We start from the raw sequence: 23857 nt of genomic DNA on the forward strand, positions 1-23857 counted from the left end.
AAGAGTCAGATTTGGTCCTTCCCTGTAACAGACACGCTGCTTAAAGCCGTCTTCAAGGCTCATAAACCACTTCCCCACTTCTGTCTTCTCTTCTTTTCAGGGTGTCCCTGTCCTCGCCTCCCAGCTCACCCCTCCTCTCACACGCAACGTTGGCCTTCCCTCTGCTCCCTCCTTTTTTCCCTCCTTTTTTCCTCCTCCTTATCTTTTCCTTCTTGCTCAGTTAGGGAGCCACTGGAAAGGTTTCCTTATTTCCTCTTTTGGCCTCCTGCTTGGGACATTTACTGCTTCAGCAACCAGCTCTCTGCAGAATCTCTGAAAAAGGCACCACTGTCCCCTCAGTGAGCCCGTGATCTCTGGTGAGTCTAAAACCCCCATCCAAACACTGATGCTGAATAGAACTCACCACTTACGGCTAAAGATAGACCCCCCCATCTCAAGTCCGCTGAGCCAGACCAGAAAGGGATAACTGTCTCCTGTCTTTTTCTTTTTGATATGATCTCATGTTTTCTTGCAGAGAAGTTGCAAGAATTGGGCCCCCCAAAATTCTCATGTCCCCGTAACTCAGGTTCTGGGATCAGTAACATTTGGCATGTTTGGCTTCTCTCTCTAGATAACAGACAGAGACAAATAGATGTGGTTTTGAGCTATAGAAAGATAGTGATTTTTTTTTAACCGCATGGAAATTAGGTTGCAGATACCATGCCTCTTCGATCCTGAATATCTCGATGTATTCCCCAAGAACAGAATTTCTTTTATGTATCCACAGTACAGTTTTCTAAATCGCCAGTGTAACATCAGTGCAGCTCTGTGGTTTCATTCATGGCTTACATGCACACTTTGCCAATCGTCCGCACAACGTCATTTAGGGCTGTTTTCCCTCCAGGCCAGGATCAAATCCAGAGCTGTGTGTTGCTCAGATGCCCCATCTCTGGTGTCCTTTAATCTGTCTGACTCTTTGAGTCCCCATGGAGTCCATGGAATTCTCCAGGCCAGGATACTAAAGTGGGGAGCCTTTCCCTTCTCCAAGGGATCTTCCCAAGCCAGGGATCAAACCCAGGTCTCCTGCATTGTGGGTGGATTCTTTACCAGCTGAGCCACAAGGGAAGCCCAACAATACAGGAGTGGGTAGCCTATCCCTTCTCCAGCAGATCTTCCCAACCCAGGGATCGAACACAGAAGGCTACAGGGGTGATGTGTGTTAGTATCTCATTGCTGCTATAACTTAGCAAGCTTAATGGCTTACAAAAGCACAATTTTATTATTGGGTTGGCAAAAAAGTCCATTCAGGTTTTTCCATAAGATGGTATGGAATATTTTAGTTTGGAAGCTTGGAAGTCCAAAAGGGGTTTCACTGGGTTAAAATCAAAGTGTTAGCAGAGTCTGTTCCTTCTAGAGGTCCTAGAGGACAATTGGTTTCTTTGCCTTTTAGAGCCACACAGTCTGTGGCTCATGACCCCTTCCTCCATCTTTAAAGTCAGCATCTCATGATCTTTAAATCTCTCTCTGACTCTTCTGCCACCCTCTTCTGTCTTTTAAGGACCCTTGTGATTACAATGGATCCACCCAGATAACCCAGAATAATCTCCCTGTTTTAAGATCCTTCCTTTAATCACATCTGCAAAGACCCTTTTGACATGTAAGACAACATATTCGCAGGTTCTGAGTATTGGGATGTGGACAAGCCACCATTTCGTCATTTCTTGAACACTTGCTTGCTTTCTGGCATAAGAAGATGTCCTGGGTTCAGGCTTCCAGGATTCCCTGAGAATCGGGGTAGAATGCTCTACCCCGATTCCTATAGAGAAGCTTCTGCTCCCTAAATTCTGAAGCCCCATGCCCTCCAGCCAGCCCCTCTGGAGTCCTCCAACCTGAAAGATACACTTCCCCATCTGCTTCCTGCCCTACCCTGGCTCCTGGTTTACACCTCAGCTCCTTCATTTGTAATATGGGACTGATTATATCTCACTGGGCAGTTGTGAAAATAAAATAGATGACCTAGGAAAAAGGCCTGACCCAGTGCCAGGCAGAAGGTAAATACCAGCAAAGGCATCTTATCAGTCCTCTCCTAACTGTGCCCCATCCCTTCTTCTTAGGTCCTCAGATGCATGTTCTCTGTGTTATTTTAATATTTTATTTCTTGCCTCCTCTTCCCCATTTCTGTTTCTCTTGTCATCCACTCCCCATAGTCACACCTGCTGATATACGTAATATCTGACCTTCCAACCCATCTTGCAGGCAGTTAATACATTATGTTTTTTAACTTTTAACAAATGTATTTTAAATACAAAATGCTTTTCAGGAGTCCACAAGTTTTACATCTTTAAAAAAGCGACATAATTTTTAGGATTCAAAAATTGTGTTCTTCAAAAGAAATAACTAAGTGTTTTCTTCTGTGGTTTCAAACTTTCTACACTCAACTATTTGACTGTTCTATGCTACCCCAGACAGACCTGACATGACTGAACTGCTTTATGTGTTACTGACTTTCCCAAAAGAAAGTTAAAAAAGGAGTTTGCAGTAAATGCAAATCTCTAATACAATGTTTAATGCAATATCTAACACAAAAGATTTAAAAAGATTATTTCTTTCCTCATTTGATTTGCCAGGAGTTAATTTTCTGTAAAAGCAAAAAAAAAAAAAAAATCATTTACAAACTGTAACACTGAGGGTTCCTTTTTCACTCAAGATGTTTACTACTCAAAATGACAACAATTACATCTGTAAGAATATAATAAAAGGGGTGGAAAACAGCAATGCAATCGACAAGTGTAGATGTTAAATAAGATTTTTTAAGGGTTCTTTTTAAGGAGTAGGAAGGATTAGAAGCTTGGGAAAATCCAAAATTTGAAAGAGAAAAAGATGTCCTCAACTGCGACCCCTCTGTTTATCAATAGCGTCTTGGGCTGTAGGACGGAGCGCTTGACCATGATCTGTATCGACTACAGTAAGGAGAAGGGGTCTTCTGTATCGGTAATCACAGTCTTCATATCTGTTGTGCCCACGATCACACCCTCCATCAGAGTAAGAAACTCGGTTCTGCCACCTCATCCGCCTCCACCACCACGGCCACCACTACAAGGTGGGCTGCCAGTGTATATATACACCTGGTGTAGGTGTGTGGCCCCCCTGGGTGACAGAACAATCCACACAAACGCTCCTACCATCCAGTTCCGGTCCATCTGCCCTTTCCTTAGCCTCCCTTGAGTCATCTACTCTCTCGAAATAAACGAAAGCATATCCTCAGGATCGTCCAGTTCGCTGGTCATGAACCACACTGCCGCCACTCAGTGGTCACACCACTGAGTGTGCACGCTGAGGGGTTCGCCCTGCTGCCTGTATGTCTCCTCCTGCTAGACGCTGGAGAGTGACGTCGGCTCCTTCGCCGCCGGGATCCTGGTGTACCGGACCTACTTCGAGATCGCCTCTCTGGCTTCAAAGTTGTTCTCCCCTACATCATTCATGCCGGCCAGGTGCTCCCCGGAACTAAATAAGAAACAAGCTTTGGCCTGAGAACCGATGGCCTAATCAACCCACTAACTGGATGGTGGGGAAGAGGAAAGGGCCAGCAATAACGGCCCCTCCACTCATGCTCTGGCAAAAAGGCCCCACTGATGCATTATTTTAAAAATACAAGGCAGAAAAGTATTTTGTTGTTGTTGTTATTCAGTCACTAAGTTGGGTCTGATTCTTTGTGACCCCCATGGACTTCCCGCAGAACACCAGGCTCCTCTGTCCTCCACTATCTCCCAAATTTGCTCAAACTCATGTCCATCAAGTTGGTGATGCCATCCAACCATCTCATCTTTTATCGTCCCCTTCTCCTCCTGCCTTCAATCTTCCCCAGCATCAGGGTCTTTTCTAATGAGTCAGCTCTTTGCATCAAGTGACCAAAGTATTGGAACTTTGAGTTCAGTATCAGTCCATCCAGTGAATATTAAGGATTGATTTCTTTTAGGATTGACTAGTTTGATCTTCTTGCAGTCCAAGGAACACTCAAGAACCTTCTCCAGCACAATTCAAAAACATCAAGTCTTCAACACTAAGCCTTCTTTATGGTCCAACTCTCACATTTGTACATGACTACTGGAAAAACCATAGCTTTGACTATATGGATGTTTGTTGGCAAAGTGATGTCTCTCCTACTCAGTACGTAGTCTAGGTTTGTCATAGCTTTCCTTCCAAAGAACAAGCATCTTTTAATTTCATGGCTGCAGTCACCTCCTACAGTGATTTTGGAGCCCCCCCCCCCCAAATAAAATCTGTCACTGTTTCCACTTTTTCCCCTTCTCTTTGCCATGAAGTGATGGGACTGGATGCCATGATCTTCGTTTTTTGAATGTTGAGTTTTAAGCCAGCTTTTCCACTCTCCTCTTTCACTTTCATCAAGAGGCTCTTTAGTCCTTCGATTTCTGCCATAAGGGTGGTGTCATCTGCACATCTGAGGTGGTTGATGTTTCTCTTCGCAATCTTGATTCCACCCTGTGATTCATCCAGTCTGGAATTTTGTATGACATACTCTGCATACAAGTTAAATAAGCAAGGTGTTGAGATACAGACTCGATGTACTCCTTTCCCAATTTTGAACCTAGTCTGTTGTTCCATGTCTGGTTCTAACTCTTGCTTCTTGACCTGCACACAGATTTCTCAGGAGGCAAGTAAGATGGTCGGATACTCCCATCTCTTTAAGAATTTTCCACAGTTTGTTGTGATCCACACAGTCAAAGGCTTTAGCATAGTCAATGAGGCAGAAGTAGATGTTTTTTTGGAATTCTCTTTCTCCCATGCACCCCAATGTTCATAGCAGCACTATTGACAACAGCCAAGAAACGGAGCAACCTAAACGTCCATTAACAGATCTGTATTTGGGGGAGCAGCAATCAGAGCAGAAAGATCTCTGTAGATGCTCATCCAAGCCCTCACATTATACTGCAAAACTGCAACCCAGAGTGAGGAACTTGAGCAAAGTCTCAGGCACAGGTGGGGGGTGGGGGGGCAGCGGAGTTTAGAACCCAGACTCCCCCTCCCAGGGCTCTCCCAGGTCCCTGATCCAGCACAGCTGCAGAATTAAGTCTGACTTGACCCCCAAGACCCATGGATATTGTGTATCCAACTCCCCCACTTCCGGCTACCAGGTTCCCTTGCGCTCTCAGTTTCCTCATCTGCGAAATGGGGGCAGGAACAGCCTTTCCGTCACGAGTGTCAGAGACCTGGCAGAAGAGCTGGTCCCGCTCACCGGGGGCCCCATCACCCAGAAATCTGGGACTGTGCTCCGGACCGAGGGCGTGCGTGTGGGGGGCGCGTTAAGGTGCCCACATCCTGCAGACGCTGCCAGGGCACACCTGGTGCACACCCGGGGATGGGGATGGGGCGGGGGTGGGGGGGTGGGGGGGGTGGGGGGGTGGGGGGGGTGGGGGGGCGGGCCTCGGCTCGAGGGACCTCACTGGCTGGTGGGTGATGCAGCCCGGGGGCGGGGCTTGGGCTCCGGCAGGCCTGAGCTTCACCTCTTGGCCCCAAGTCCAACTCGGCACTCAACCTGTGAAACTTCCCGCTGGAGACTCCCCTCTCTGCCCCGTCGGCCAGCGATCATCCCTCCCGGCCCTGTTCCAGCCGCACCCCTGGGTCTGGTCCCATTGCCATGAGCTGCTTCGAGAAGGAGGGCAGCTGGAACCTGTCCTTCTCAGGGGCGGGTTTCCTGGGTCTCTACCACGTGGGGGTGATCCACTGCCTGAGGCAGCGCGCCCCGCGCCTCCTCCGCGGCGCCAGCCGCTTCTACGGCTCCTCGTCCGGGGCGCTCATCGCCGTCAGCGTCGTCAGCGGTCTGTCCGTTGGTGAGTCCGGGGACTGACTGCGTGGACCAGGAGCGCAGGGAGCATCGGCTTACCTGCCCGAGTTGAGGCTGATTCCAACCTGAGAGGGTGGGAGCGGAGAGGAGTGTCTCAGGGAGCCTGGCGCCGTGCCCTGCGCTCCCTACAGCCAGCCTGTTCTCACTTAATCCTTATGAGAACCCCTAGGACGTGGGACCATGGGCATCCCCATTTTCTAGAGGATAAATCTGAGGCTTAGAGCCTGGAAAACTGTTCCCAAGGTCAAGAGGCTGCACAGAGCGTTTATTCATTGATTTATTTATTTTAATATTTATTTATTTGGCTGCTCCTGGCCTTAGTTGTGGCATACAGAATCTTTTAGTTGCAGTGTGTGGGATCTAGGGATCCCTGACCGGGATGGAACCCAGGCCCCCAGCTTTGGGAACCCAGAGTCTTAGCCACTGGACAACCAGGGAAGCCCCCTGCACAGAGCGTTTGAAGGCAGTGCTGGACACAGAAATTCTGAGCTGGAGTTGGAGCGGGGAGAGCATTCATTCTCCTGGCACCTGGGAGGGAGGCCAGGGGCTGAAGGCCCCCTCCTTCCCCCACCCTGCAGATTTGTGCTGCTCCCGCTTCCTGGCCATGGTCAAGCAAGTGGAGCAGCTGAGCCTGGGCATCTTCCACCCCGCCTTCATGCCCATCAAGACCATCAGGCAGGACCTGCAAGACTCGCTGCCCACAGACATTCACATCCTGGCCTCCCAGCGGCTGGGCATCTCGCTGACCCACTGGCCTGATGGCAAGAACTTCATTGTCACTGACTTCGCCACCCGCGATGAGGTCATTGAGGTGAGCAGGGGGCTGGACGCAGGGCCTGGCAGCAGGTGGGTGAGTGCCATCTCCTACCCGAGTGACCTGCAGGCGCTTTCCAGAGCAGACACTTCTCTGGGGCCCTGGGGAGCGGGGAGCGGATCAAGCAGGAGATGGACCTCATTTTGTTTACTAACGAGGGAGTTGAGTTGCACAAAGGGGCAGCCACGTGAGTATGGCTCCCGAGCCTGCTGTTCGGAGGCCTCTTGGCTCTACATGGAGGGATATGGCTGGGGGTGGGGGGCAAAGTCAGGCTTCTTTAGTCAGAGCCCCCGCTGGGTCTGCTCTTCCTGGAAGAGGGGGTGCCTGTGCACCCGCAACCTGGTCCTCCAGGTGCCTTTTGATGCAGCAGAGAAGCATCGGTTCTCTGTTATGCGCCAGTCACTACCCCAAGTGGGGCAGCAGAATGATAGACAAAAATCCTTGTCTTCCGGGGGCTCCTATTCAAACCTGTGAGGGTGCAGATAGTGGCCACAAGCTCGTGTAAGGAAATAAGAAGCAATCCAGTATCAGAAGGGGATATGACAGGGAGCCCCATGGTCAGAGAGGGGCTGGGTCTACAGGGAGCTCAGAGAGGTGTCGGGCACATCTCTGCTCAGCCTTGCCACCCGGGTCCCTGCAGCAGTATCCTCTTCACCGTGGTGCCCCATCGCCCAGCACAGGGACCATCTCTGGGTGCTGACGGGTGTATGGGGTGCTGTGCTAAGTCACTCCAGTCATGTCCAATTCTTTGTGACCCTATGGACTGTAGCTCACCAGGCTCCTCTGTCCATGGGATTCTCCAGGCGGGAATACTGGAGTGGGTTGCCATGCCCTCCTCGATGGGATCTTCCTGACCCAGGGATCAAACCTGCGTCTCTATGTCTGCCACATTGGCAGGTGGGAAGCCCAGTGTGTGCAAGAGCAGGGCCAGTCCTTTGCTGTGCATTCATGTCCATGGGCTCCTGGGACTCCAGTGAGTGTCCCAGCATCCTGGCCTGGATGACACATAGTCCAGGGCCTGGCAGTCAGTAGGCACTCAGTAAACACTAGCTGCTGTTGCTCTGATGATGAATCCGTGGAAACAAAGCTCTCACCTGCACCTCTATCCTGTCAGAGGTGGGATGGGTTCTGCATCTCTCAGAAAGGGCTGGAGGGATGTTTCCAGGAGTTGAGTCCCAAGAGACAGTGTTCTATGCTCGATGAGTCTGGTAAGCTCTAGGTCAGCAGTTTTCAACGAAGGGTGATATTTCCCCCTGGAGACATTTAGCAACACTGGAGACCCTTTTGGCTGTGACAGCTCTATGTGAGTGTGTGTGTGTGTGTGTGTGTGTGTGTGTGCGTATGCACACACAGTACTGGTAGCTACAGGGTACAAGCTGGGGATGCTGTTAAATATTCTGCAATGCACAGGGGAGCGGCCCTGCCCCCAGCGGAGACGCCTCCAGCCCCCAAACATCACCCGTAGCAGGGTCTGTTAAGCTTCTTTTTCACTGCAGGACTTGTCAGAGCCTCTACTGGGAGGAGTAGACAGTGTTTTCCAAATGAGGAGAGAATCAGGGTTTCTTGTCAGAGATGCCCCTCGTAGGATGACCCCTGGTCTAGGGAACACACTTTAGGACATATACCTAGATTCTCGGTGGAGAATTCCTGGCAGTTGGATAAAGGAGAAATGGTGCTTGGTGTCTATCCTTGAGGGGAAAGTCCCAGAAGCAGTCCTGAGTCAGCAAGGGGCTTAGCAGGAAGAGGAGGGCAGGTGGACTCCTGTTTAAAACCCTCTTATGTTTCTGGTTTTTGGCTGCACTCCACAGCCTGCAGGATTTTAGTTCCCTGAACACAGATTGAACCCTTGCCTCTGCAGTGGAAGCACAGCCCTAAGCACCGAACCGCAGTTCTCAAATCCCTTCTTAACTTTGAGAGCTAGGCTGGGACGAGGTGATACCTCCCCTCCCTGGACACAGCTCTCCTGACACCAGTGTGGGCTGTTCTGGGTTAGACTCCACTCCCAGAGCAGGTTCTGAACGCCAGGAGCGTAAACAACTGTGTTGTCACTGGCTTATCTTCCCAGGCCTTGGTCTGCACCGCGTACTTCCCTTTCTACTGTGGGACGATTCCTCCCACGTTCAGAGGGAAGGTAAGTGCACTTCGGGGGCTCGGTGACCCAGTCCACCCCATCCCTACCGAGAGGTGTGTGGGTGGAGGACCCAGGGCCCCTGGAGCACTTCCTGGGTGTGTCAGCCCCCGCACCCTGGTCCCAGGGGTGCTCAGAGCATCCTGGGTGAGGGGTCAACCTAGTGGCTCGGGGAAGCTGGAGGGGACCTGCCAGTGTCTGGGGGTGGCTTCGTGGCCGTGTGGGCAGAGAGCACCCCGAGGGCAGCAAGGCCCCCTGAATTGCAGCGCTACATTGACGGTGCTCTAAGCAACAGCATGCCCTTCGCGGACTCACCCTCCACCATCACCGTGTCGCCCTTCCACGGGACGGTGGACATCTGTCCCCAGAGCAGCTCGGCTAGCATACATGAGATGAACACCTTCAGTGCCAACTTCCAGATCTCCACCAAGAACCTCTTCCGGGGCATCAGCTGCTTCATCCCCTCCAGCCCCGAGGTAGGTCTGGCCTCCACCCCGTGACCAGCCTTGAAGGTGTTAGAGGCTTGGCCATGATCTAGTGCCTGGTGAGTCAGATTCTGTGCCCGGGAGCCCTCCCCACAAGCTCGGGGCAGTTAGGACGTGTGTCCTGAGTCTCATGGTCAAGCCCTTGAACTCAGCCTGGGCTCCCGATGTGTCTTGCCTCATGCTTCATATCGGGGCAGCACCCCAAGGCAACCTCTGCTGAACTGGGGTTTAAGCCAGGGCTCTGCAGGTGCTATTCAGGGTCAGGCTCATGACCAGGTAATGTGGTCATCTCTGCTCCTCAGGGAAGGACACCGAGGCTCAGAGACGGTAGGCAAACTTCTTCAAAGTCACCCAGCCTGGAAACAACAAAGCCAGACTTCAAATCCTCAGCTAGTCCAAACCCATGCTTAGTCTTAACGGCTGCCCTAGACTGTGGCCAGATTGACTGTCTGTATGGCAGCAAGGTACAAGCACAGAAAAAGGTGGACAATAGAGCCTCGTTTCCTGCTTTTTGCTCTTTGGGATTTCTGGGACGTGGGTGATTTGACAGTTTGTGATCCTAACAAGCTCCTTCACACCAGTCACCCGGGCCTCCCCTGGTCCTCCACTTCTCTTACGGTTGTGTGCATTTTGTAATTCAAGAAACAAAGTCCTGTTCATTTAAGCTGATCCTCCCTACACCCGTGGAGTGGACAGAAAATCTCAGCCCGATTTTACAACCGAGGAAGGTGAGGCTCTCAGAAAGGTGGTGCAGCCATCGAGAGGTCACTCGCAGGCTTTCCTGGGCCTGCAGGGGACTCCCTGCTCCTGGCAGGGCTCTGACTGACAGCCTTGGCCATCTGAGGGTGGTCCTGGCCAAGAACATCCGAGGGCAAAGGGCACTGCCGTGTACTGATCTGTAGGGGCCCAGACATCCCTGGCCAGGCCTTGTGATCCCATTTTCCAGAGGAGGAAACTGAGGCCAGAGAAAGGAGAGTTTGGAGCAAAAGCCCCCAGCCAGGGCGTCTCAGAGTGGGAAGGTGAATGAAGCTGCAGGGAGGGAGTTGCTGCAGAAGACATGTCTCCCCGAGGTCCTGGGACTTTCCTTGTCCAGTGCTGGCCAGGGACCCTTAGGGTCCTCAAGCCCTGCTGAGAGGGGGTCTCGGGAAGCACAGGCTGCCCTGGGGTCCAGCTGAAGATGAGTCTCTGGCCTGTGGCTACTGGCTCGAGGGGTAGGCGCAGGCCTGCTGCCCCTCAGCCTGACCCGTGTGTTGGCAGGTAATGGCCGACAGCTGCAGACAAGGCTACCTGGATGCCCTGAGGTTCCTGGAGAGACGCGGTAGGTGGTGGCCCCCCACAGGAGCTGGGCATCGCCCCGCTATGTGAGTGCCAGGTGGCTCCGCCTCTCAGCCATTTGAGTTCTCAAGGACCTTGGCTCGTTCATTCTCTTCCTCAGCATCTGCTCTGTGCCGGATGCTGGGGACCCAGGGAGAAATCGCACACGTGTCCTGGTCTCCAGCTGCCTGCTGCCTGGTGCCAGGGGAACAGATCAAGAAAGAGACATCCCCCAGGGATGATGGAGGGATGCTCAGGGTCACGGGAGCCCAGCGGGGGCACCTGACCCCGTCTGGTGGGTTGGGTGGGTAACGAGGGCTTCCTGGAGGTGGTGACTGAGAAGCTGGGTTTTAACTAGTCATGAAGGCTGCAGAAATATTGACAAGAGGGCACTCTAGGTAGGGAGAAGAAGAGCAAGAGCAAAGGAACAGAACTTGGCACTTCGAGGGTGCATACCTCAGTGGGGCCATAGGATTGTCTCTGTGTGTGTGTGTGTGTGTGTGTGTGTGTGTGTGTGAGACGGAGCACTGGGAGGGTCAGAGAGGTCTTCTTAGCTGGAGAGCTTGGCTGTCATCCCACAGGGCCATGCTCTTCAACACGGTAGGGCTGAGACTTGAACTCAGGCCTTCTGGCTCCAGGGTCCATGACACTTGATCCCCACTCTATGGCCCCAAACCCTCAGCAGCAGGAAGCACTCACGGAGCACATAATATGTGCTCAGACATAGAAAGCTCAGACCCGGGCTCAAGCTTTGTGTGTTAATTGTGTCTGATTCATTGCATCCAAACAACCATACACAGCAGGCCTTAATTTTCCCCCCGTTTTCTAGGGAGGGAAACCATGTACGGAGGTGTTAGATCACAGAGCTGGCGGGTGGTGACCCCAGGATCTGAACCTTGGGTTGGGTCTTCTGGGCCTGGGCTCTGTCAACCACCAGAAAGTGCACAGGAATCAGACGGCAGACAGAGCAGGGCCGGGGAGCTCAGGACAAAGTCACTCAGGACCAGCCAAGGGTCCACTCATCCTGCGGTCAACGGGTCCCCAGAGCTGGGTTCGGGCGTCGAGGCGTGCGGGTGGTGAGGGCAGCATGGAGCGCTGCGGGGTGGGGGGGCGGTCACTGTCGCTGGGACGCTCCAGCTGTGCTGACCATTGCGTCCCTCCTCTCCCCCAACCCAGGACTCACCAAGGAGCCGGTGCTGTGGAGCTTGGTGTCTAAGGAGCCCCCAGCCCCAGCTGATGGGACCCCAGACGCTGCCCATGACAGAGGCCTGTCGCTCAACTGGGCAGTGCCCAAAGAGCTGGTCAAGAATGTGCCCGACTTTGAGCAGCTCTCCCCAGAGCTGGAGGCTGGTACTGCCCCTCCCATCCCATCCATGCTCACCTGCCAGGTGCCCTGCACGTGAGGGGCCTGGGGCTGGGGACCTCACCTTGAAGGTGCTCGTGATATGCGAGAGGACAGGACTCACTTCACTCCTCACCACAACCCGAGCGGGCCTGAGTGTTTTTCGCTGATGAGGAAACTGAAGCTCAGAGAAGGGAAGGGGCTCACCAAGGTCTCAGGACCTACAACTGGGGGATTCGAACCCAAGTCTGTGCCTGAGAAAGCCAGGTCTTTGCCCACTGCCCAAAGAAGGGCAGAAGGTGCCGAGGGACAAAGGAGAGGCACACACATGCTCTCCAGGTGGAGACGGACTCATTTTACCCCCGCCCCACCGCCCGCCCCAGATACTCTGAGGATGGTGCTGAATGGTCCCCACTGGACAGTTGAGGAAACCATCGCACAGAGAGCTTAAGCAACTGCCCAAGGTCACCCAGCTGGCAAAGCAATTGGTCAGCCCTCCTGCTCAGTGATCTAAATGTCACAAAGGCAGCAACAGGAAAGGGCAGACACGTGTGGTCGTGGGAGCGGGAGTCTGAGCAGCACCTAAGTGAAGTGTGAATGGAGGAGTTGGCCAAGCAAAAGAGGGGCCAGATGAGCATCCAGGCAGTGGGTGTGGCCTGTGCAAATGTCCTGGGATTGGTGGGGAGGGGGGGGTGCCCTGCGGCTGAGGGCGAGGTGGGTTAGCAGAGATCAGCTTGGGGACGACTGGAGGTTGGGGCAGAAGGCCTCCAAAGCTGCAGGAAGAAAGAGACTGGGAGCCACTGGGGCGACCCCTCACTTTCAGAGTTCACGATTGCTCTGAACTCTGGGTCCCAGTGTTGGCTACACCCAGCTGGGAGGGGACAGGCTGAAGAGGTGGGAAGCTGGGAGGAGAGGTGATGGTGGTTGAGCCCAGAGCAGGGGCAAGGGGGTGGGTGAGGAAATGAGGCGGGCCCCTCTTTCTGCCTGGGAGACCACATATGGCACAAAGACGGAAGTCTGCATCTACGCTGAGCTCCTGAGGTCCAACCTTGGGGCTCTGGAACCCCCGGCGGTGTCCCTGCAGCCACAAGGGGGCACCAGAGAGCTTCTCTGAAGGCCTTTACAGCATCTCCTAATCCTAATCCTGGTCTCCTCTACTGATGGAGATACTACCTGTATCCCATTTTTCAGAGGCGGTGACCTGGTTCAGGGACAGGAAGGGACCCACCCTAGGCCACATGGCAGGTTACAGGGAGCTAGGTCTTGGGACTGTGTTTTCAGGAACCTGGAGTTGAGGCTGGTGGTGTGTGCATGGCCAAGCCATAGTTTGGAGGTCAGGATTCGGGTTCTGTCTGTGTCCCAGCCAGGCTGCTGGGCCCTTGCATGCTGATCAGTTAAGGGGTTGGGAGCTTAGGAAGTGGTCATGTGGTCACAGCTTCTGTCATCAATAGCGCTGATGTTATGGGAAGGAGGTGTGGTGGGCACTTGTCCCCCCAGGGGCCAAAGCAGATTTCCAGAGGGGCAGGAGAGGTGGAAGAAGTGCAGGGATCCCAACAGCCTCTATCTTGGCCCCACCACTTCCTGGCAATGGGCTTGAGCGAGTCACTGCTCCACTCTGAGCCTCAGTCTACTCATCTGTGAAAGGGGCACATTCTGCCGTTTCAGGACTAATGAGGGAGCCTGGGCGGGGCTCCATCAATGCAGCTGCTTCCCCTGCAGACTGGCTGGGAGTGGGGGCATCCTCTGTGGGCCGTGGGAGGTAGAGACGGGGCTCGGGCTCTCTTCCCTAAGGGTGACCTTGAGGGGGTGGCCGGAGGGGTGAGGGGCAACCGTGGCCTCTCTCGTAGCACTGAAGAAAGCCTGCATGCGGGACCCCAGTGCCTGGGCCTCTTTTCGCTGCTCAGGGCCTGGGTGGGCACTGACGTACCTGCTGCTGCCCTTTGAGTACGTCTACTTCCAGAGCAGAAGGTGAGGCATGGCCAGGGGTCCTGGGAAGGGTCTGACCCGTTGAGACTGGTGCCCATGGCAGGAAGGGCACTGGGGCACTGGGGCGAGGGGCAGAGCAGGGCTGGTGTCCCCAAACTGCCTGACGCTGGCTGCAGGCCCTGAGGAGTCTTGGTCTCCTTTGGAAGATGGGACTGATGGGGTGGTTGGGTAACAGCTGTGACTTTAGTCCACCGGAAACGGGGCCTCGTGGTCAGCCTGGACCTTCCTGTTTCTAGGATCTTTGGTCCACTGTTGCACCTGTCAGAGCCTCAGAGGAAACTAGTTCTTTCTGAGGGTAGCTCTAGGGGTTGGTCTGCCTCATATTAACTGTGTGGCCCAGGCCAGGTATCTTGACCTCTCTGGGCCCCAGATTCCTTTTCTGTAAAACGAGGCCTTTCCAGAGCAGACTGGCTGTAGATAGGCCCTCACTAACCGTCTAACTTTGCTGGTTCATGGATCACTCCCTGTTGTTTGTCCATTCATTCCACCAACAGTTATTGAGGGTCCGTCAAGGGTCAGGCCTTGTCTGGGGGCCGGGAGGCAGGACTGACAGAGACCCAGCCCTGACCTTCTGGGGATCACAGCCCACCCATCGTCACTATTTATCTGTGCCATCTGGCTGTGCCTGCGGATACCTAGAGAGATCGACAGTGGCTATGGACTCCTAGGAGAGGTGTACAGTGGCTGTGAACTGGAGCAGCTCACAAGAGGGGCTATGTGATCAGGAAAGGCTGTTTAGAGGAGGTAACTTCTGAGCTATAATCTGATGAGTAAGGATGAGTAGGAGTCCACTAGGCCAAGAAGGATGGAGCAGCATGTGCAGAGGTCCTGGGGCAGAAGGCAGAGGGAGTAAAGCTCGTCTGAAGAGCAGAAAGGGAGGCTAGTGTGGCTGAAGCCAAAATCTGGAGTGTGTACAAGATGGAGCTGAGGAAGCTGGCAGGGGCTAGACACACAGGGGTCTGTGGCCAGGTGAGGGGTGTGGTCTTTATCCTGATGGTTACAGGAAGGCCGTGGAGGATTTTGGCAGGAAACTGTCATGCAGAGATCTGTATTTTTTAAAAATTCCCCATTCCCTGGAAGAAGGTCTGTGATAGCGAGCCACTTGTCTCTGGCCCACTCCATGAAGAGTCCATGACAGGGTCAGCCCTGCTGTCTGAACTGCTGGTAACCCAAAGCTGGGAGACAGCTTTCTGCTGATGTGGACTTTTTCTTACGCAGAGCTTTTAGACTGCAACCACAAGTTAAAATAGAAAAAGACAAATGCAAATTCTAGCCATTTCAGTTACAAAAAGATCAATGTATGAGTGTTGATGGAGTTGCCAGCCTAGACCGCAGGGGTCTTTTCTGTAAACTACATGCTCAACCACAGCACTGGGGTTTCAGTGGTAGAATTCTCGCCTGCCATGTGGAAGGCCCGGGTTTGATTACTGGCCAAAGCAGGGTGATGTTTTGAGGCTTCTCTGGTAACTCAGTTGTAAAGATCCACCTGCCAATGCAGGGAGAAGGGAGTTTGATCCCGGGGTCAGGAAGATCTCCTGGAGCAGGAAATGGCAACCTGCTCCAGTATTCTTGCCTGGAAAACCTCATGGACAGAGGAGCCTGGCGAGCTCCTGTCCATGGGGTCGCAAAGAGTTAGACAAAGCTGAGCGACTGAGCACGCATGTACTCGACATATTGGTTACAATAATAGGGGCAGAAGGTCCAGAAACAAGGGAGGGGACATTCAGTTCGTGTTTGGCTTGTCGCAGTACACGCGGTGGGCTGCCTGAGTCTCAGAAAGTGCCTGGCCAGGCGTGCTCTCAGCTGTAGCTGGGTGATGCTGCCCTCTGCTGATCCTGAGTGGTTTAGGTGGGGAGTCCCAGGAGGGCACTGGGCATGGGAAGGCCAGGCTCAGATGTGTTTAGGAAGCCGCTGGCAGCCTAAAGGAGCGTGGATGAAGGGGCATGAAGGGTGGAGGGCAGGGGCTGTTATGGGGAGGAGGAGGGGGGATAGAAACGTGGAGGCGGTAAGGGGATGGTCCTCACTTGGCTGGTGAGAAACTGAGGCCCAGGAAGTTTCCCTGGCCTGCCTAGACCACACAGCGGATGAATAGGGCAGCGGGGCTGCAGTGCAAGCCAGCCTGACCCCAGGGCCCGGGCCTCTCCACCCCAGGGCTTCCCACCTGTGCCCTTTGGAGTCGATGGCCCTGAGGGCCTGGTGGTCTCCGTCAAGTCCATGGTCCGTGGGGACCGTTCCCCGCCCCCTGGTGCCTCTGCAGGTGCCGACCTGCTCCACAGTGCAGTCAAGGCGGCTGGAGCTCCGTACCCCGCTTCCTCCTTCCCTTAGCCCTGGTGCTTGGGTGCGGGGGCCCCCAGCTCTGCGCCAGCCCCATGGGGAGGGTGGGCTCTGCCAGGCTGGGCACAGACCGGGGCCACTGTCATTGCCTCTCCCTCCAGATTCGTGGAGTGGCTGCCGGATATGCCCGCCGACTTGTGGTGGATGCAAGGCTTGCTGAGGAGCTTGGCCCTTGAGGTCTGTTCCAGGACGAAGGACCAGCTCCTCAGGTTGGTTGGGTGAGACGGGCGGAGGGAGGTGCCGCTGGTTCCCCAGACCCTGGGCGTGCAGTCGCATCGTCCATGTCCCCATCCACCCGTTCGTACAGCCCCGGAACACATGCTGGGTCCCTGCTGTGGGCCAGACCTGTGATGGCCTTGAGGCAGGAGCTGGCCAGTCACATCCATCAGTCTTGGGGGGGGTCACCTGCCCCCTTCATCCACAGGGATGGCCTGAGTCATGGGGGATGAGTGGGTCTCTCTGCTCTGCCAGATCCCCTGCCATCCTTCCAGACATCCCCCGGGCCTGGTGTGGGGTCTCCCCAACCTTCCCTCTCTCCTGGCTGGAGACCCCAGCATTCCACCCCCTGCCCCTTATACCCACTCAGCACCATTTGCTAAACAAGGAAGTCGGCACCTTGTTCCCAGGGAGCGGCTACCCTGGAACCTTCCTGCTACCCCCGCTTGGCCAGGATAAGGGTTTATTGCAGAATTTGGGAGAAGAGCAACCCAGGGCTTCACCCAATCCCAGGCTCTGAAAATTCGCCTTTGCTGGCTTCTGCTTCCTCTGCAGCCTGCTTGTCACCAGCCCCCTCCAGCCTAAGGCTGCTCCTCCCAAGGACCTGGCCAAGGAGCCCAGACCCGCCCATCAGGCCTAAGGGGACCGTGCCAGCCCAGCCCAGTGACTGGCCTCCCCTGACTCCCATCATGGCCCTTGTCCCATGCCCACATCTGCCCCTAGTCCTTGAGTCCTGACCATCTCCTGGAGCTCAGAGCCTGAGCCTAGCCCTAGGTGGGCACTGGAATTGTCAGCCACATGGAGGGTGGAGAGGACAGAGACTCTTGTCCCAGGCCATGTGGGCAGGTGGCCCCCAGGAGCGAGAAGAGCCCCCCCTGAGTCTCTCCATAGCCCCCGCTCCTGGGTCTTCAGGTTCTTTTTTTCTGGGTGAGGCACAGCCTCTTGGTACAACCCCAGGTCATCCTCCTGTCTCATCACAGGGAGGAAGGAAGCCAGGGGCTGAGACACATGTCTGGTTCTGGAATTTCCATTTGGGGGACTTGGGGCAGCGTCTCGGGGAATCAGGGCTTGGGTGTGTCATAGAGCAGCATGCAGAGAACTTCAGGGAAGGTGGAGAAAATGCTACGGGCATACCAGATCCCTGGCTTCCCTGGTGGCTCAAACAATAAAGAACCCGCCTGCAACGTGAGAGACCTGGGTCAGGAAGATCCCCTGGAGAAGGAAATGGCAAAGTTCACTCCAGGAACTTTGCCAGGAGAATTCCATGGACAGAGGAGCCTGGCAGGCTACATGGGGTAACGCAGAGTCAGACACGACAGAGCAACTGATACTTTCACTTGCACAGAACAGGGAACAAATGGAAATGTCAGGGTGAGGAACGCCACCTCTCTGACCCTTTCTGACTTTCTCTGTCCTGCGCTAGCCCTCGGGGGGTAATCTCTGTGCTCTGCATCACTCTAGAAACCTTGACCTCTGACTTCCTCTGGGTCTATTCCCCAGGGAACCCCCAGCAGGAGATGGGAGGGTGGGAGGAGAGAGAGGGATTAAAATCTCAGAATCTCAGCTATGTGTGCTTTTGTTGGGGTTCCCAAAGGCCCCTGGCTGCCACCACCACAGGTCTCCCCGATGTGTTCCTTTTTTTTTTAATATCTTTTTTATTTTATTTTTAAACTTTACAATATTGTATTGGTTTTGCCAAATATCGAAACGATGTGTTCCTTAAAAAGATTTTTGATGAGCAGTGCCTCCAGCCTGGCCCCTCCCTCTCTTGGGCACAGAAGGTGCTGGGACATCAGACCTCCTCCAGCCTCTCTCAGGAATTGCTCCTCTTCCCATCCTGAGAGCAGAGCCCACACCATGCCCCTGGCCAGGCCCTTAAGAGACACTCAGCCCGAGGAGGGCTGGGAAGGATGAAGACTTGGAGGCAGGCCTGAGAAAAAAAGAAGCCAAGGAATAAATGTGTGAACAAGAGACATATTCATTCATTCATCTGACTTAACGAGTTATAGGCTCTGGGGACACAGCTGTGAACAAAACTTATATTCTGGTTGGGGCATGAGAACAGATGCTAAACAGGAAACAGGAAAAGGTGAAAATAAGATCATCTCCAGGAATGGCAGTTCTGTGAGGAGACAGGAGGGCGAGACTGATGGGGTGGGGAGCAACCTGGAACCAGGTGGTCCTGGAGGGCCTCTTTGAGGAGGTGGCACTGGAGGGGAAGTCTGAGATGAGACTTGAGAGCCGGTGAAGAGTTTTGCAAGCAAGGGGAACAGCGCATGCAAAGGGGGACCTGCGCTTGCAAAGGCCTTGAGTTGAGAATGAAGAGGGGGTGAAGGGGTACACTGTGGGCAGTGAGGCGGTTGGGGCATGGAGGGTACTGTTTGGATTGCACAGTCATTGCGGGATGGTGAGAGCAGAGAAGCAAAAGGTGACTGAAGGGTGAGTAGAATCCAGGAGGGTCTGGGCATGAGGGTGGGACAGAAAGGTGAGTGGCTCTCCAGCTCCCAGTCCTGGCTTTCCGAGTGCCAACCGTCTGCTGAGTGTGAACTGAGCCCGAGGCAGATCCCCACCTCAGGGAGCTCACATTCCTCTATTGCTATTTCTGTGAAGGTAATAGGGAGTCTGACCCTCACAAGTGCCCACCACTTACAGTTTTCAAAGCCAGTTACCTCACTTAATTCTCACAGCAACTCTGGGAGGTGAGCATTATTCTGCCCCATTTTATGGGTGAGGAAACCAAAGCGCAGAGTGGTTCTGTGCGTTGGGGTAAGTGGTAAAGCTGTAAATGTCCAAGTGTGTGCTCCAGGCAGCAGAAGGATCTCTGGAAAAATCACAGCTTCTTTGTGCACCTGCTGTGCAATGCTGAACAAGTTCTTTCCTCCATCAGTTCCTCATTTCCTTGCCTTTAAAATGACTAGTTTGTTTCTAAAGGGCCTCCAGCTCCCACTACAGAGACAATTAATACTACCGTGCTCAGGGGGAGGAGAGATGATTCCAGGAGGGGATTAGCCACAGAGGGCTAGGTGTTTGAACTGGGTCTTTATGGAAGCCTAGATTCTAGGTTGGCAGAAAGTCGCTCCAGGAGTGTGGCTGCTGGTGTAAAGACAGGTTTGGGGTGCCCCCTGGTAAGTTAAAGAGACAAGGAGTCTGGCTCAGATATGTGAAGCACCTGATCCCACAGCAAATCATTGATGGAGTTAGCATTCAAGACTAGGTCACGGGACTTCCCTGGTAGCCCAGTGGCTAAGACTCCAGGTTCCAGTGCAGAGGGCCTGTATTCAATCCCTGGCCAGGGAACTGGGTCCCACATGCTGCAGCTAAGACCCAGGGGAGCCAAATAAATAAATAAAAATATTAGCAGTAAATAATCTAAAATAAATAGGATCATTAAAAAAAGACTAGTTCAGGCTGTGGTTCCATCCTGTCTGCCCACTAGAATGCTGGGTATAAATATTGAAGCTCAGGACTTTCTTCAGAAATTCTGGTATTGAATTAGACCTGTCTAGGCAGGAATGTGATTGAAGCAGGTAGTTCCTGGGCACTAGTGTCCTCAGGGGCCACTCTGTGGGTGTGACCATCTGCCTGAGCCAGCACCCTGGGCTCAGACTTTCTTAAGGTCATCTGTGGCAACAGGCTGGTGTGTGCCCATCTGTGTCTGGGGTCATGAGATGCTATTGGGTGACCTCTGCCCCAGCACTAAATCTTGGCTTCATTAGATATCCTCAGATACCTCAACCCTTCTGAACTTAGCATCCCACCCACAAGTCTGAAACTGTACACTAACTGGATATTTGGTGATGTTAAGGAATAATCATTACTTTTTAGTTGTGTTAATGTATTGGGAATATGATTTCAAAGAGTTCTTATCTCTTAGAGATCTATATTAAAGTAATGGCATAACACATGAGTTGCTTCAAAATCATCTGAGTGGGGAGGAGTGGGTGAGAGTTGATGAAACTTGAGTAGGTAACAGTTGACAGTGGGTGATGGGTACGTAGAAATTCATTCTACTATTCTTTTTATTTTTGCATATGTTTGACCTATTTTGCGTATGCTTGCATATTTCCCTAATAAAAGACAGCATAATCTTAAAGATTTGATAGTTCGTACAAATAGGAAAATATGCATCAAGACAGAACATAAAACAGAGCAAAACCAGAGCCACTGGGTGTCGTGTCTACCCAGAGTCCTGCCTTGGGCGATCATGAGGATCTGGTGAGCTGTGCGCTTTCAGCACCGCGGACAGCGACCGGCGGCCGCTCCGCAGTCTCTATACAGCCTTGGGTATCTCACAGGCAGAGAACTTCGGATCCAGGTTACTTAGGAAGAGTTTCTTCAGGACAAAAGACTATCCAGCCTCTTACTAATCCTTAGAGAAGAGGGGCTCACTACCCATGGGGAAGACCAGGACTTGGTGGATACTTTCGGCTCATAAGAATCTTCTGTTTCTTGCTCTTTAGAGATACCTTTGTCAAAAATGAATCAATCAGATATTTGTGTCTGTTTCTAGACTCTCTGTCCTGTTCCATTTATCTATATGTCTATGCTTATGCCAATCCCACTCTTTTGATTTTTGGCTTTAAGGTAAATAGATTTATAGTAAGTCTTGAAATCAAGTACTGTGAACATTCCAGCTCTGCTATTCTTTCTGAAAATAGTTTTGACTAGTCTAGTGACCTTGCTTTTTTATATAGGTTTTAGAACTGGCTTGTTAATTTCTACAAAAGGGCCCATTGACACTTCTCTTGGGATTGCATAGACTCTACAGATGAATTTTGAAATATTTGAAATATTTTGAAATATTAGAAATAATTGTATCTTAACAATATTGAGTCTTCTAACTGATGACCAGGATATATGTCACCATTTCTTGAAATTTTACAAATTTATCTCATCAATGTTTTGTAGCTTTGTTATATGAATCTTGCATATGTTTTCTTAGATTTATTCACAAGCATTTATTGTTTTTTGATGATATTGCAAACAGTATTTTTAAAATTTCAACTTTCAGTTATTTATTGCTGGTATTTGATTTTTGTTTGCTGGTCCTGTGTCTTATGAGCTTGCTAAACTCATTCATTCAGTCTAGTAGCTTTTTTGGTAGGGTCCTCAGGTTTTTCTATATTAACAGAGATTTTTCTTTAGATTTCTATTCTAAAAATTAAGTCAAAAGAGAAGTTTCAAGAAGTAATACAACTGTGGTAGGCAAGAATAACACCTCCCCACCCCCTCAAAAGATGTCCATGTCTTCCCAGAAACTGTGACTATATGTCAAAGGTAATTAAGGTTGCAGATGGAATTAAGCTTGCTAATCAGCTGACCTTAAAATAGATTACCCTGGATTATTTATTGAGAAGACCTAATATAATTATAAGGGATCTTAAAATGGAAGAGGGAGATAGAAGAAGAGTCAATGTCAGAGTAAAATGACGTGAGAAACAGTAAACCCAGAGTTGTTGACTTTGAAGAGGGAGGAAGGGACCATGAGCCCAGGAGTGTGGGCGGCCTCTAGTGGCTGGAAAAGGCAGAAGACTGGCTTCATCCTTAACCTCCAGAAAGGAATGGCGTTTTGCCAACACCTTGATTTTAGCACAGTGACACCCACATTAGATGTACGACCTACGGAACCGTAAGATAATAAATATGTATTGTTTTAAGGCCCCTGAATTTGTGGTAATTCACTATAGCAGTGATAGAAAAAGAAGACAACAACTAATATGCACTATCACCTACATTCACCAGTTGTAACATTTGCCACATTTTCTTCTCTTTCAATGTATGTATACACATTCGTGTTATAATTGTGTTGTTTCATAAAACTATTTGAAAATAAGTTGCAGACAGAATTCTACACTCCCAAAGACTTCAGCATCTCCCCGCTAAGAAAAAGAACATTCTCTTACATATCCACAGTACAGTTTTAAAGTTCATGAAATTTAAAATTAATACAATGCTGCTTAGTCACCAGGTCATGTTTGACTCTTTTGTGACCCCATGGACTGTAACCTGCCAGGCTCCTCTGTCCATGGGATTTCCTAGACAAGAATACTGGAGTGGGTTGCCATTTCCTTCCCCAGCGCATCTTCCCAACCCAGGGATCAAATTCACGTCTCCTGCACTGCAGGTGAGGGCTTCCCTGGTGGCTCAGTGGTAAAGAATCCACCTTTGATGCAGGAGACATCAGTTTGATCCCTGGGTCAGGAAGATCCCCTGGAGGAGGGCATGGCAACCCACTCCAGTATTCTTGCCTGGAGAATCCCATGGACAGAGGAGCCTGGTGGGTTACAGTCCCTGGAGTGGCAAAGAGTCAGACACAACTAAAGTGACTGAGTATGCGCACATGCACTGCTGGTGGGTTCTTTACTGCTGAGCCACCAGGAGATTCTGTCAATATTATATTACAATAATACAATATTACCAGCTTATAAAGAGTCCACATTCATATGTTGCAAATTGCCCCAAGAATGTCCTTTTCAATTATCTTTAGTCCTTTTATCTAGAACAAGTTCTTTCAACTTTTTTTTTGTCTTTCATGATATTGACATTTTTGAAGAGTAGAGGTGAGTTGTTACACAGACTGTTCCTTTCCTTCGGTTTTGTATTCTGTCCTGATTTATTAGATCCAGGATATGAATTTTTGGTGGGAAAACCATGTAGGTGATTTGGGATCTTTAACGTGGTATGGAGTCCGCATCTAAATTTATATCCACATCTGTATTCATCTGTATTTATGCTTATATCATCATGTGACCATCACTAAAAGCAAGACATTAACACAGTGTTTCCAATACTTTGGAGGGTAGTTTTGTGTCTTTGCCCAGTCAACCCCCTCTGCTGCCTCAAATTGAACACTTTTCTGACCTCTGATCATAGATTAGTTTTGTTTGTCCTTGAATTGTATACGAATAGAGTAATCCAACATACCACCTTATATGTTTAGCTTCTTTTATTCATCATTTTGACTGTGAAATTCACCTATGTTGTTGCATACACCAATCATTCTTTTTTAAATTGCTGTATAGTAAGAATTCCATTGTATGAATATATCACAATTTATCCAGTCTAATGTTGATGGACATTTGAGTTGTTTCTAATTCTTGTCTAATAGGTACAAAGTGTTAATTTGTTCCTAATTTCAAGCTAGCTCCTGTGTTCTTTTGACCTAGCCCCATCATTTTTAATGATTTCTTCTTCTGCCCCAAAGATATTTTAGGCTCATCTTGTACTTTCTTTGCCCAGCCCTGGAAGTGGCCTTCTCTCTGAGAAACTGGTTCCTTTTTGTGGGGAAGTATTTAGAAACCAAGATCTGGGCACTGGCTCTGCCTGGTTTTGCTGGAATACAGTGCTTAAAGGCCTTTTCAGCAAAGATAAGGAATAGATTTTTAAAATAAATTAT

The 23857-nt window shown here is 51.4% G+C and overlaps 1 protein-coding gene and 1 non-coding gene across 2 annotated transcripts; one reads left to right on the forward strand and one right to left on the reverse strand.

The window, feature by feature from the left end:
- Positions 1 to 347: 347 nt before the first annotated feature.
- On the reverse strand, positions 348 to 476 carry LOC129642609 (small nucleolar RNA SNORA56). Its single transcript, XR_008709861.1, has one exon. It is a non-coding gene; the product is annotated as a small nucleolar RNA SNORA56 (small nucleolar RNA).
- A 5159-nt stretch (positions 477 to 5635) lies between these two features.
- On the forward strand, positions 5636 to 17101 carry PNPLA5 (patatin like phospholipase domain containing 5). The gene is made up of 9 exons (XM_055557211.1): positions 5636 to 5828; positions 6421 to 6653; positions 8722 to 8787; positions 9051 to 9260; positions 10527 to 10587; positions 11760 to 11933; positions 13773 to 13893; positions 16347 to 16454; positions 17017 to 17101. The coding sequence occupies exons 1-9, from the start codon at positions 5636 to 5638 to the stop codon at positions 17099 to 17101; spliced, it is 1251 nt and encodes a 416-aa protein (XP_055413186.1).
- The last annotated feature ends 6756 nt before the right edge of the window (positions 17102 to 23857 follow it).

The sequence above is a fragment of the Bubalus kerabau genome, chromosome 1 (assembly GCF_029407905.1).
Source record: "Bubalus kerabau isolate K-KA32 ecotype Philippines breed swamp buffalo chromosome 1, PCC_UOA_SB_1v2, whole genome shotgun sequence".
Classification (NCBI taxonomy): Eukaryota; Metazoa; Chordata; class Mammalia; order Artiodactyla; family Bovidae; genus Bubalus; species Bubalus kerabau.